The 15,126-nt window shown below is 31.3% G+C and overlaps 2 protein-coding genes across 2 annotated transcripts in view; both read right to left on the bottom strand.

Moving 5' to 3' along the window:
- LOC111637463 (proteasomal ATPase-associated factor 1-like) overlaps positions 1 to 13,701 on the bottom strand; it is a 26,194-nt gene extending 12,493 nt beyond the window's left edge. Inside the window, exon 1 of the mRNA XM_023382986.1 lies at positions 13,588 to 13,701. Coding sequence (XP_023238754.1) covers positions 13,588 to 13,691 — 104 coding nt within the window. The 5' untranslated portion in view covers positions 13,692 to 13,701. The remainder of the gene's footprint in view (positions 1 to 13,587) is intronic.
- A 168-nt stretch (positions 13,702 to 13,869) lies between these two features.
- On the bottom strand, positions 13,870 to 14,795 carry LOC111636379 (coiled-coil domain-containing protein 81-like). Its single transcript, XM_023381655.1, has 4 exons — positions 14,613 to 14,795; positions 14,487 to 14,548; positions 14,266 to 14,422; positions 13,870 to 14,196 (listed from the first exon to the last, which is right to left on the bottom strand). Exons 1-4 carry the CDS (start codon positions 14,755 to 14,757, stop codon positions 13,892 to 13,894), a joined length of 669 nt encoding a protein of 222 aa, XP_023237423.1. The 5' UTR covers positions 14,758 to 14,795; the 3' UTR covers positions 13,870 to 13,891.
- Between the last annotated feature and the right edge of the window lie 331 nt (positions 14,796 to 15,126).

Below are 15,126 nucleotides of genomic sequence, written 5' to 3'. Positions count from 1 at the left end.
GTTTATCTGGCAGATTATTTTCCGACAATACTTCGCTAACCTTTTACATTATTCTTTTTAACAATTATCGGGATGCTTTATTCTTTTAAGGTTTAGCGATTCCTAACTGGGTTGTGGGGTCTCCCCCCCCTTTTTCTCGGTGCGGACTTACTTTTTTCCGCTTGGGAAGCGCAAGTGTGCGCGAGTTTTTCTACGGCGCTTTTCTTTCGTCGGTGAGTTGGTTTTTCTTCTATTTTTAAGTTACTAAGGTGAATGGTGAGGAAACTTCGTCTTAACTAAACATAAGCCCCAAACAAAATATAATGAAAGAAAAATAAAAATAAAGCTCAGACTTGGTTCCTTACAAGTATAGGGAGGTACTTCTTGGAAAAGTTTAAAAATCATTGGTTACCAATTGTGATATAGCAAAGAGCAACCCTTGAGCCTAGCTTTCAAGCAAAACATCACACATTAAATGTAAAGCATAGATAACAACACATCCATACAGTAAATAGAGTTTGACCGACATCAATAAATATTGTTCCTATACCAACCATTTTATATTTAATGGCATCATACTGTATGTATTGTATACGAATAATTAGAATGAGTCAACATTAATAAGTAGAAGGGCAAACAATTATTGTTTGCCATTGCACTTGTGAATGTCAACTTGATAAGTACAGTAGACCCCCCTATAACGCTTAGATACGTTCCACGCTAACCGAAAATTACGTTGTAGGAACGATTAAATACATGAGCCAATCGCAGCCCGATAGGTGGGAACTTTACGGACTAAGGCTGTTCGAAAGGTTTTCTTCTATAAAATTAACCGATTCTAGACTAATTCGACTCAACATTTCCAAAACACGTATAATTTTTTGGGAGTAATCCGTATAAACTATGCTATAAACAAAAAATTATAGGATTACTTACCGAGTGTGTACCGTTCGACTACNTGTACACAGCCTTAATTAAAACAAAAAATAATAATTAAATTTAAAAATATTTAACTTAAATTTAAAATTAAATTAAAATTTTAAAACTGTTCTTTATATCGAAACAAAAACCGAAACCGTAGCTAAAATTAAAATTAATTAATATGAATTAAAATTGAAATGAAATCAATTGAAACATATTATTTTGGAAGGTATGGATAAAGTACTTGTTGGTCTTGATTGATTAGGTTACATTTCATTAGTGATGTGCTGGATATCCGTATCCATGGATATCCGAGGGAAAAAAAGATCCGTATTCGTATCCGTTACTTTTTAGCGGATCTTTAACGGATCTTTTATCTTAATGAATTTCATTACTTATATGAAATTTTAAAGATAGGTAGCAATAAAATACTAATAACTTCAATTCAAATCACTTTTTATTTCTTAAAATCACATATTTGGCACATTCACATTGCAAAAATTTTATCATGCAAAATTCATTTACTATCGTAAAATATTTCCATATTACGCTACTAAACTTTTTTGTAGACATTGTTTTTATTTTAATTTAACTCAACACTCTCCAAAAATACAACATAATCTACGCTATTCCGTGTCACGCTAAACTATAAACAAAAACACATGCAGTGCAAGTCAAAACATATCGTGTTGCTAACGCAAAGTGTCAACTATCAGTCCAAGGTCACACTCTCCGGCACCGACTGAGTACGAAAGTTGAGATCCGTATCCGTGGATCTAGACACTAATGATCCGTATCCGCGGATATACATTTTTAACAATCCGGCACATCACTACATTTCTTGCAGGCAGTCCGAGTTGAGTCTCTATTTATAGCCCTTCTTTGTAAAGGGTTAGTTTCAGTGGTGACAGAACATTTTACTTTTAATTAATATGTAAAATATATAGAATATAGGGTAGATATAGATAAAAGTATTCAAAGCACAAATAAAATTCTAGTTAAGTGTGTTCTTGTTTTAAATCAACCAAGGGTAGATATAATCTGGAAAAATTGAAGTGGCATGTTAAACAATCATAAAAGATGGATTTGTATAGTTATTATATGTTAAATTTTGAAATATGTTAAACTATTGTATTTAAACATATTTTGTGTAGATCTAAATAATATATATTTCATGTTAATTTTTGACAAATTATATATATTTAAATGATCAAATTAAATTGGTAAAATATGCTAAAAATAATTTTATAAGTATTGCTTTATTTTATTGGTAATTTTTATTCTTCTGTTCTATTTTAATACGTGCAAAGAAGTGACCAATCATGTGAAGTGAGTAAACACGTGTGGTCAACACGTGTTTACTCACTTTCAATTGTGATTGAACAATAAAAATCTCTAGCAAAATGATACCAACAAACTGTTGGTTTATAACAGGTTCCAAGTTAGAGTATAGACAATGGATGTAATGGTTTGAATCTACTGAATATGACACCACCAAAGTGCAAATTCCAAACTGATTGGTTGAAACAAAAGGACAAGGCAGATTGTACAGTAGGATTATGGGCAACTGTATGTTCAGACACCGACATATTTTGCAAAGTATGTGATTGCATAGTACAAGTGAAAAAAGGTTTCCAAGCACAGACAAAAATTTACCTGTGATTATGGTCCAAGACAGTTATGCCTGACATTGGGTGAACCAGATGATAGTTTCCCAGGGACATCAAAAATTCATGAAATTCCAAGTAATGCTGACAGTGTGACTGGAGAAGGATCAGGAACTGTGAGTTTATATAATGCAAGAGATACTGCATACCATGCAGAACTTGTACAGGCCATGAAAATAATATGCAGTAATTTCTCATTTGCTGCTTCTAATAGTTCCAACATTACAAGCAATGCTTCCAAAAACTAAACTTCCCGAAGGAATACAAATGAGTGAGAAGAAATTGTGCTATTTAATAACTGAAGTATTGGCTCCCTATTTCCAAAAAATTTGCTAGAAGCCCACTCTTCATTCTTTACAATTAATTATGATGAAACCAGCAAAGTGGAAAGTAAGAAAGAGTTATGGATAATGATTAGGTTTTGGTCTGAGCAAAAAGAACAAGTTGTCTGCAAACACCTAAATACACGTTTTTTTGGGTGGGAAGATGCAGAAACATTGCATACACACATTATCAAGGCTATCGTGATGCCAACCTGTCACTGCACAAACTTTTGATGATAGGATCAGATAGTCCTAATGTTAACCAAAAAGTGTTACGACTTTTTAAAGAAGATGTACTGGGAATTTGCAAGAAAAACCTTGTTGACATTGGAAGTTGTACTATTCATATTATTTATAACACATATCTGAAAGCATTAATTCAGGGATGCACAACCTGTGGCCCGGGGCAACATACTTTCAATATTTATGCAGCCTGCAGAAGTGCAAGTGTGTCTATGGATTACTCGCTCCATTGCGATGTGAGTCCTGTTACTTTAATGCAATGAAACAAACCCTTCCTATGTTAAGTTTATGGAGAACCTTTTCCACTTGATTGGATAATATTATTACTTACACTCCTTTTATGCTCAGATTGGTGCTTTCTGGCTTGAAAGACTTGGCTTTATCCAATAAAATTAACCGCAAATCTGACACCAGGGAAAATTGCTGCCAAAACCATGCCCCCTTCAACTATACCAATTAGAATCTAGAATGTAAACAAATGCTAAAAAATCGCTATTTTCACTTATTTTTATGTTATTTGATGCTATTTAGATGAATAAGCAAGTTTTTCGAAGCATAAAATTGAAAATTTCCCGTCAAAATAGAAACTTCCTGATAACACCGGAAATGACGTTCTAACACCACTTTTTCTATTTGATTCTTCTAAAAATCATTATAATACTATGTATTAGACTTAAAATATTTGATATATAAAAGTGTGTTAGCTAGAAATAGAGGAACTTCAACAGCTCCCATTTCTCATGTCAGGGAAAGTCATAAAACAGTTGGGTGCTAATGACTTTATGAAAGGGAAAAATTTCTATACTTAGAAACTTCCAACTTGTTTGCAAGAGGAAAAACTTGTCTAGCTAACAGATAAAAAGAAAATGGATCCAATTTGATACAAATTTTTTTTGCCTAGTATGTAGTGAAGTGAGTTTCTTGGGAAAAATTTTATGGCTAAATGTTTCAGATAAAATATTAATGGCTTTATTAAATAGTCAATCAACATAAAAATTAGAAAAATTAGAGTTAAAAAAACAGAAAATATAGCTATTTTAGTTTGTTTGTTTACAAGCGGACTTGGATGAAAGAGCTCCAGTGAGTAAACAACAACGTTGCTCCATAGACTAACAATAGAAAAAAAATTTTTCGCACCAAAATTTTTAATTATCAAATATTATGTTGGACCAAGAAAATTAATACTTGAAATAGAGTCATACGACTAAAAGGAAGCTGATTGCACTATAGTTTTGGATTTAATAATTATTTCAAATCGCATCAAGCTATAAACTTTCCGTGATTGTCAACACTGGCCCCAACTAAAGTAATTAGACTCCTTGTGTCAACAAAGAGTGTTATAAAATGGTCTGGCCCATGGTCAGTAAACTTAATCCTAACCTAACCCTTCTTCGGAAAAGTTTGTACATCCCTGATTAAGTGAACTGGGTGAAGATGCATTTGAACTTATTGTGAAAGTTTACAGATTTTTTGATGGATGGCTTGCTTGATGGGAAAGATGAAACTGTGCAAGAAAAGCTCAAGTTGCCCAAGCATAGATTTATAAAACAATAACATGTTGGCTGACATTCCATGATGCAGCATCAAGATTAATTGAGCAGTGGGAGGGCATAACTTAAAGTATATTCCTTCAAGTAAACAAAGCATAATGTCAAGTGCTTTGTACAGAAGTATATCTTGTTTGTTGAAGATTCCTTCCATGAGAGCAGAAGTACTTCAAGGCATTTCAAGTGTAGAAATTTCACAAAATATACATCATTTTTTTCAAAGAGAAGAACTTCTAATACATTGCCTGTACAGCAAACTATGGAACTTGCTTTTAAAGTTAGTTACTAGAATTTTAAAAGTATATATTTTCAAGCTTGTTTTTCAGTCCAAATCTGCTATGCCTGATAATAATGTATTAAATCCAAAGAAATTATTTGACAAGACAAATGTTTTGCCATTAGAGGAAATTATTTGCAATGCTGGGTGAGGTTGCAAATGAGTTGAGTAAATTATCTCAAAAAGATCAATTGCATTTTGCAGTTGCTTACAAAAACACTATGTTGTGGCTTCCAAATATATGATAGAAAAAGCTCCAATTCAATGCAAACTGTTGAAATCATTGACATGTCTTCAGCCAAGTAATATTAGTGAAAAAAGCATACGGACATTGTAAGCATTGCAAGAGCTCTTCCATGTGACATTGCTAAGAATACTTTGCACGATGAGTGGCGGCTACTTCAATTTGAGCGAGTTGAGAGTGATTTGAGTGACAGACTCAAATACTCTCAACTCGCTCAAATTGAATGATGAGAGAATTGATTATTATTGGAGTTAGTATTTTAAATTGATTGATTCCCTTAGGAACATAAGATATACCAGTGTAGCCAAATTCACCAATTTGGTTACACTGGAGATACTCTCTTGGAGGGTCAATGCTGATTCAGAACGGGAATTTTCAATTTCACGCCAGGCACTTCCTCCTGATAGAGCATCAATATCAGAAAGAATGCTTAATTCACTTTTGATTGTTAAAGAGGTACTAAACATGTATGACCAAAGCCCACACCCTGTAACTATTACAAAGGATCTACCAAAATTAGCTGCTTCAGCACATAGAAATTATCAAAAACAATTGGAAAATGAAAAGAAGTTAAAAGAAGAAGAGAAACAGAAAAAAAGAGCAGAAGAGGAAGCACAAACATTTTGAAGAACATCAAAAGAAAGCTGTTCGTGACAAGGAAAAGATTATGGCACTGCAGCAAAGTTTAAAACAGAAAAAAGTAGAAGAAAGTGAAATACACGAGACAGGCCAAGTTTTGTTAGAAGCAGCAAACAAAAAACTGGAGAAGGTCATTAACTGGAGAACATGAATGAAATACGGGCAGCACATGTCGTGCCTGTTAGTGTTAAAAGTGTTCAAAAGCAAGAGGAAGCTGAAAACATCCAGAAAAATCTTAATAAAAGATCATCATCTTATATGACTGATTATTTACAGAAGCCAAAGACTTATTAAGTATTCATAGTTTACTGGAAATATTACAGTATATGTACAAAGTTTTAAAATATATTTAACCATAGCAGTTAAAAAAAAAAAAAACAACTTTTACTGCTATTTTACTTAGTTTTCCTTTCATGTTTGCAATAGTTACAAAACTTTGTTTTTGTAACTAATGCACTAGCTCACTTTTCTCACCTTTTCAGAGGGAAAATGGCACTCTGAGGCCTGATATCTTCAAAATATCAGGCATCTTATTAGCTAATTCTCATTTAAAAATAAATTACAGTAAAACCTGTATAAACTGGAATCATACTGTACTAAAACTTTTTCACTTGGCTAGCTTCTACTTCAAAGAGATTTTAATATAAAATAGCACATGATTTTAAAGTCTTGCTACAAAAATTTTTTTATTTTATTTTTTTTGTATATATAATCTTTACACTATACCAGATAAATGTCACACAGTTAAATGATTTTACTATAAAAATAAATGTATTTCATAGGTAAGAAGCATTTTATTAAGTCTAATTCAAAGTGATTCTACTAAAGATGAGAGTACCTGAATGCAAGAATTGGAAACTATTATATTTGATTCTAACATTGCTAGGTATTTGAATATAAAACTCAAAAGGATCCTTATGAGCTCACTTGACACTGTACTAGTGGCTGTGATAACTGCTTATATACTTTATATAAGCATTTTACTCTTTCCACCCTTTTTTCATTAGACATCTTAAGAGTATCAACATTTTGTTACTTTGTACTGTACATAACTAAGAAATAAAAATATACTGTAATAAATTCTAAAATCACATGCCGTTTTAAATTTAATTTTGGATGTCTAAGATTATATTTATGTAAAGTAGGCAATTTTTTTTATTTCTCTATGAATTTAACTTTTTTTAAATATGTTCACTGACAAAGAGGTTACATACACACAAATAGAACTGTCCAATTACTGCAGAACTTGACATACAGCTATGTCTTATATAGGTATGCAAATAATTATAGTTTTGGTCCTATTGCATACTACATAATGCCACTGAGTGCCTTAAAATCAATATCATAAAAAGACTCACAGAATGCTTAATATACTAGTTGTTTGGAGATATTCAAACATCAGGCATACCTATAAATGCAGTCAAGGTCATTATGCTCGGTTGACAGAGTTTGAGAAATACTACATCATTGGATGAGAGAAGCAGACTGGCATGTCAAGTTACCCATAATCTGGATTTTTCTGATCTAACTCTAAGGGAATAGATAGTGAAGGCATACATACACATATACAATATGCAAGATCTGGATGTATAGAGAAATCCATCAGGAGAAATGATCATTAGATCATGAGACAACCACAAACAGCTGCTATGGTGTTTTTGTCCACAATCCAGAGACAGATGGAAGTCTTGCTACAGAACTCTTTCCATACTATTGGCAGACATCTAACAGAGGCAAATTTGCATACATAGTGACTGCCATCAACACCTCAAAATTGGCTTCATTTATAGTGGCTCTGTGACAGAAGCATGAACACTATGGACTGGCAGTTTATCATCTTTAGTGATGAATCCCAGTTTTATTTGGAAATGGATGATCACTGTGTTAGGGTATGGAGAACCACTGTGAATACTTCATTCCCACTTTACTGTTGAGTGGCACACTATTTCACTACTTGCATGATGGTCTGGAAAGCCATCTCTTATGACTGTCATACTAGATCCCTAGAAATGGCACAAAGCAGATTGACAGAACAATGGTACTGTATATGTCTGGAAATCCTAAATTTATGTGCTACCTTTCATGGTGTGGCTGCAAACAACCATTTTATTGTGAGATAATGCTTGGCTGTACACAGGTAAGATTTCCCAGGAACATCTTTGTCATATTGTCGTATTTTCTCAGCCTGTCCAGTTTCCATATTTTTTGTCCAATGAGCATTTGTGAGGCCAAATGGGAAGACGGCTTCAGCCATCTACAAGCATGAAAGATCTGAAGCATCAGTTGTAACATCTGTGGGCAAATCTGTTCCAGGATAGCATATGATGCCCTGTATGCCTCCTTGCTAACTAAATAGTAAAATGTATCCATGCAAGAGGAGGTCCTGCAAGATATTAAAGGTTGCTTTAAAATGCACCATTTTTTGCTGTGATATTGTAATCACAGCAAAAAAACAATTTCCTGTGGAACAATAGTGCATTTTAAAGCAACCTTTATTACCATTGTCATATTATGTTTGCATGATACAAAGTTTCATTCAATTTCAATGCTTCCTTCTTGGTATGTAACTTTTAATGAATGTATTTATTTTATGACTTTTATGAATATAACTTTTATGAATGTAAGAATGGTGAATGGTAATTATGTTCTTTATTCTTATGTATGTTAATTTATAATGTGATATAAAATAAAAACAATTTGCAAAATATTTATATTGTTTTTTGCAATGACAATTTTTTTCTTTACTATAATCTCTGAATCAGATGATGTAGACCATAATGATAGATCTAGTAAGATAGTCTTCTTACAGTGCTAATGTGTAACAATTCATATTGAAAATATGAAAGAAAGAATTTCTTAACTGCCTTACAAGAATAGATCAAAAAATGGCTATTGGGGACTACTTTGATGACTTCCAACTATGATCCACCAGTGACCCAGTGGATAAAACCACTAAACATTGATAGTCAGTCCCAGGTTTGCACCTGACCAACAGGCTGAACACATGGAGTTTACTGGGTTTTCATCAAGTGTATTATACCTAAATAGGGACAGTTTCTCATAGAAAATTCTGCCAGGAGGAACCTTCCAACAGATCTACCATATTAGGGCTAAAGCAAAGCTGTGCTAGAAAGCCTGGAACAATCTAGATCAGGGATGGCAAACCTATGGCACAAAAGAAAATTTTGATGGTTTGCACAAAAAATATGAATTAGAATTCAACAATCCATACTTTAAAAATAATTTATGATTTAAATTTATAGTACTGAATATCTACCTATTATATAATATCATTTTGTGGTATGATTGATGCGGTCCTGTGTTCCTGTGGTCATGCGCATTAATTTGCTCCGTCATGAAAACAGACTCCATTGCCAATGAGCCGTTAGTCTGTAATTCCAAGCGTTTGCATGTAGCATTTTAAAACTTTAAATCATTGACACATTAAATATAACTATTTACAAACACTACGATTTTATTTTGAGGTAATTATTGCATTTATACATATATTTTAAATTTACAAGTTTTTAAATTATTTTTTTAGAATTTCTTATTATGGCTAGTTCAATGAAAAAAATCAAAATAATCAGAAACAGGTGGTAGCAGAGAATTTCAAACTTGGTGGACCGATAGGTACGGCATGATTAATAAGGACAGTAAAGCTATTTGCATTTTATGTTCAGGAAAGGTGGTTTGTAGAACATCATCAGTAAAGTGACATTATGAAACCAATCACAAATCTCTTCTCAATCGAAATGAAGAAAAGCAAAATGAGTATATATCACATGTTTTCAAAAAAAAAAAAAAAAATGCCCAAGCTACATCCTTAATGAAATATATTGGAACTCAATCAAACACTACTGCTGCTAGTTATCAAGCTTCAAAAGCTACTGCTCAATACGGGAAAACTTTTAATGAAGGTGACTTTTTAAAGAAGGCTTGGTTGCAATGTGCACTATACTTATTCGAAGATTTCGAAAATAAAGAAAAAATTATCCAAAGAATTAAAGATATACCATTAGCTAGAAATATGGTAAAAGAGAGAATTTTGGGAATGGCAAAAAATGTAAGCTTTCAACAACAAATAGATATAAAATCTTGCAATTTTATTTCCATTTGCCTTGATGAGTCCACCGATATAACAGGTTCAGCTCGTTTAGCAATTTTTGTACGTTATTTTGAACAAAATAACGTTAAAGAAGAATTAATAAGTTTATCAACACTAACAACAACAACAAGAGGAATAGACATTTGTAATGCAGTTATAGATGCATTGGGCAAAAAAGAAATATGTACTTCCAAAATTGTATCAGTAACAGGTGCTCGCAGCATTATTGGACAGGAAAATGGATTTATAAATTTATTTACAAAACCTATTGGACATTCAATTCTTGGTTTCCATTGCATTATTCACCATCAAGCATTATGTGCCAAAACAGGTTTGAAAATTTTGGATTATATTATGAGTTTGGTGACAAAAGTAGTCAATTTTATATCAGCACGGGCTCTAAATAAAAGAAAATTTCAAGAATTGTTAAATGAGGTAAACTCATCATACAATAACTTATTTTTGTACAATAATGTACAGTGGTTAAGCCACAGAAAAGTTTTGCAAAGATTTGTAGATTGTTTGAAGGAAATTAGATTATTTCTAAATAATGAGAATATTATTATACAATACAGTCAATTAATGGATGCAGAATGGCTTGCAAAACTATTTTTTTTTATTGATTTATGTTCTCACTTAAATGAGTTAAATATCAAACTACACGGTGTTAATAAAACAATCATTGTAATGTTTGACTTAAAGTGTTTGAAGTCAAATTACAAGTTTTTAATCGCGACATTCTTTCAAATTCATATAAACATTTTTCGAATACAAAAAATTTTTTTCTGACATGAAAAACCAAACCAAGAGAATCTAACAAAACTTTCAGCAATAATTCAATCCCTGATCCAGGAATTTTCTGCAAGATTTACGTAGTTTAGACAATTTGAAGAAACTTCAAAATTTATTTTATATCCCAATAAAATACCGTTTGATAAATTAAATTTAAAACTCTTTGGCTGGTTAAAGTTGCATGACATAGAAATGCAATTAATTGATTTCCAGTCAAGCTCCATATGAAACCAAAAATTTGCTGATTTAAGAAAAGATTTGGAAGTAATTGAAAATAATCAATTATTGGGTATAAAAAATAAAAGTGCTGAAGATGAAATTCTAACCACATGGAATGCAATTCCTGAAACTTTTGATTGCTTAAAAACATTAGCAAAAGCAATTTTATCAATATTTTCATTGATGTGGGCATGTGAGTCGCTATTTTCTGAAATGAATTTTATAAAAAATAAATTTGGAAATAGGGAAATAGGATGATGGACAAATCAAGCTCTGCATGTGTACTTTTAAAAATAACAAAGTATAATCCAGATATAAAATCCTTAATATGCAGCAACAAAAATCACATTAAAAAACAAATGTTTATGTGTATTTTGTAAAACATTTAAATTACCCTTAATAAANCTTAAAAACATTAGCAAAAGCAATTTTATCAATATTTTCATCGACGTGGGAAAACGAGTCGCTATTTTCTGAAATAAATTTTATAAAAAATAAATTTAGAAATAGGATGACGGACGAATCAAGCTCTGCATGTGTACTTTTAAAAATAACAAAGTATAATCCAGATATAAAATCCTTATTATCTAATATGCAGCAACAAAAATCACATTAAAAAACAAACGTTCATGTGTATTTTGTAAAACATTTAAATTATCCTTAATAAACTGCAACAGATGTGATTTTTAAAATCATACCATATTAATAAAATTGTTTAATAAAATTTTTCTTTCTTTGTTTATTGAATTATAATAATTTTTTTCTCGAGAGTAAAAAAAAAGAAAAAACATAAAATAAATAAAAAAGCAAAAAAGGGAAAAATATAAGAATCATAATTTACGAGACAATTTTAGTGTGACACATTAGTAATTTCATAAAGATTATTTATAAATTTGTGGCACGGACAATGAAAAAAATTCACCATCCCTGATCTAGATGAAACTCTTCACACAACAAATGCTTGAAATATTTGTTTTGATTTCAAAATTTAACAGGGAACCCTTCTTGGCAATAGCACCTTTGTTTTTTTTGACAGAATATAGTAACACAACACAAACTTTTAATTGTCAATATGATGTTCAGACAATATAAGAATAAATTTAAAAATTATGTAATGTAAGAATACAGCTGTTACAAATAAAAATAGCTTGTTAAACAGGTAAAATTACACTTCTGAATGAGAAATTCAGGATCTTATTACAGCTGTAGACCATACCCATAGGAGCAAAAAAAGTCAAAGGAACCATACCTCTATACCAAAGGTCACCAAACTTTTTTCACAGTGGGTCACATAACAAGAGAATGACGAGAACAGGCCACATAACCATTTTGTTCAATACAGTATACTGAACACACTAAAAATAAAGACAACCAACATATTTACCAATACACAAACCCAATGGCTACAGCAACCTCAATTTTTTATTTCACTGATTTTCCTAAATATTATATTACTGTCAGACGCAAAAATCAGACTGGACCAATTTTGGCATTTTTACTTACACTTATTTTAATTTTTTCTACATATAAGTTTATCTACAATCTATGATATTTCCATATAAATAATTATATTTTAGCTCATTTGTGGCACAGTGCAGTGGTGGTGGGCCAGCCAGATCCAACCCGCAGGCTGTAGTTTGACGACCCCTGCTCTATACAACGGTACACTCAGGATTTAATCTCGGGGAGCAGAGTTAAACAGATGAAAAACTTTCTCACGTAAATTCAATAAACTTACCACCTTATGTCACTGCTACTTCATAAGCAGTATAGAAATAGAAGACACAATATAAATAAAAAGAAAGGAATATTAATTAGGAAAATATTTTTATTGATTCTTTACTGTTTCTTTGGAAAGTGCCTGGACCTCTTGGCCCCTCTCTGAGTGTACTGTACCATTCCCTCTACATGTAACCTTTCATGAGATACAGTCCCCCAAAATCTGCTAACTTCCGGGTCGCATCACTCCATTAAGACTATTGCATTTAACTAATTAGTCCATGTGACTATGCTGGCTTTAAGTAGCACACTTCACTGTGGAGTACTTGATGTTATATATAGTTTTAGGGGGTGTGGGAGTGCTTCCACGCATGCCATCCATCTCACCGAAGTGCACGACTACACGCAATTGTGTCGCACATAGTTATGCACTTCATGGAGATGCAAAGCATGGCAATATACAGGTTCATAGTAAAAACTGACATCTGGAGGCAAATATCTTGCAAAGGATTGCATGTACAGGTATGGTTCCATTGACTTTTTTGCTCTTATAGGGAGGTTTATAACTCTGGGATTGAAAATTATTCATTCAGAGTTCACATCCTACCTGCAAAACTTACCTCTGATTTACTGCATCATCTAAGAAAGCTATATTATAGATTTAATGTAAAAATGTACTCAAGATAAAACATTTAAAGATTTCTGGAAGGTTTATACGGTAGAAGTTACCTTGTTTATATATAAATGGCCTAAAGTACTTAAAAATTACTTCCACCAACAGTATTACTATTAAATCTGTAAACTTTGAATCAGTACAACATTTTAAAAGGAACTTAAAAAAATATGCCTTTAAATTACCGCGTCATACATTAATTATAAGATAAATCGATACTTAAATCGTTTAATTACCTTAATATATTTTCCCAATTGCATTCTATAGTTAAATAAGGTCGTTTTTTAATTGACGTAGAACTCATTTCCCCACTTCTACTTTGTTTATAAACAACTGGCATAAGTGTTGCCGGACGATTTAAAAGTCATCTGGCAACACTTAAATCGGTTGTTTATTTATGTAAAAAAAACCAAAAAAATCTATTAATTTTATTAATATTTAAAATTAATAATTAACATTTTCAAAAAGTAATTTAATAAATATAAGAATTTTTATTATCGTTAAATGCCCAAATTTTGTTTTTGATAATACAGTACATTATTAAATTTGAATTTCGCTATTGTGTAGATTCATTTCTTTTCTAAAATTCTTAATTTGTATTTCTGTATGAATTTCAACTTTTTCGATTTTATCTAAAAAATTCTTATCGAATATCATCTTGGCTTTAATTCCTCTGAATTTCAAAACTCCGATACGAGGAAAATTAAAATCGATGTCGCTCCTCTCTCTCAAACAGCGATTCAATCCGTTGATTATCGTTCTATAGACTTGATCCACTTTCACTCGATTGCAACCGCTTTGAATCGCTATTTTATGAAAGTTTAACCTTATTACGGGTAAAGAATCTGCAAAAAAAAAAAGAGCTTAATGAAGACTTTGCCCACTTTTTACAAAAAATTGGCAATTCTGAATACCTTCAACGCGCTTCTTAGTGAAGATAATTCCAAAATTATTAAGCAGTCTTTCGCTTAGAGTTAGGAAAGGTTTAAGAGTAAGAAGTTTCTTCTTTTGAGAGATATCCAAAGGAATATAAATAAAGTTGAAAATTCCGATATTGGGGACAACAACACACTTGAGGGAAAACACATTTGAATTTTAGTAATTCTGATTGATTAATACTAGATATTAAACTTACTTTCTGTTGCATCATTTCATTATATATAAATTTCCCAATTTCATCCCAAATTCTATCAATTTCTGCAAGAAATTTATTATTTATGCAGTTTTCTCCTTATATTATTATTATTGTAATTAATAATACCTTGAACAGTAATAAGTTTATCAATTGGTGATCCTTTCATCCCGGTGCTCCTGATGATGATATCAGGGATGCTGTTACTTACTTCATCCAAGGTATATTTAGATTGTGGAAGAGGACGACAATTACATTTAGTTTTCTCCGCCATTTTCGATGGTCAACAATTAAGTGTTTATAATTGTTAATTTTTTATTAATAAACAGATGAAGATTGTTGTGTTTCATATTCTTTATTCAAAAATATTTTATCATATACATAAAAAAATTATTTTTTATAAAAGATATAAACAAAAAAAATTCAAAATATATAAACTGAGTCAAACCTTAAATTGTTTAATTAAGATCAATAAAAACAAACGTTGCCATAGCTATTATATTAATGCTATAACTTTTAATAGTGTAAAAACAGTTTTAAAATTAAAAAATTATTATAATAAATATATAATTTGGTTAATTACATAGAAATTTCTTTCTTTTTTTTAAATCAACCCAATTAAATAAAAAAAACTCATTACATT

This window comes from Centruroides sculpturatus, unplaced genomic scaffold (genome assembly GCF_000671375.1).
Source record: "Centruroides sculpturatus isolate CEXI.00-Female unplaced genomic scaffold, Cexi_2.0 scaffold100, whole genome shotgun sequence".
Lineage (NCBI taxonomy): Eukaryota > Metazoa > Arthropoda > Arachnida > Scorpiones > Buthidae > Centruroides > Centruroides sculpturatus.
Note: the sequence above shows the minus strand (reverse complement) of the source record. Positions and strands in the feature narration are given on the sequence as shown.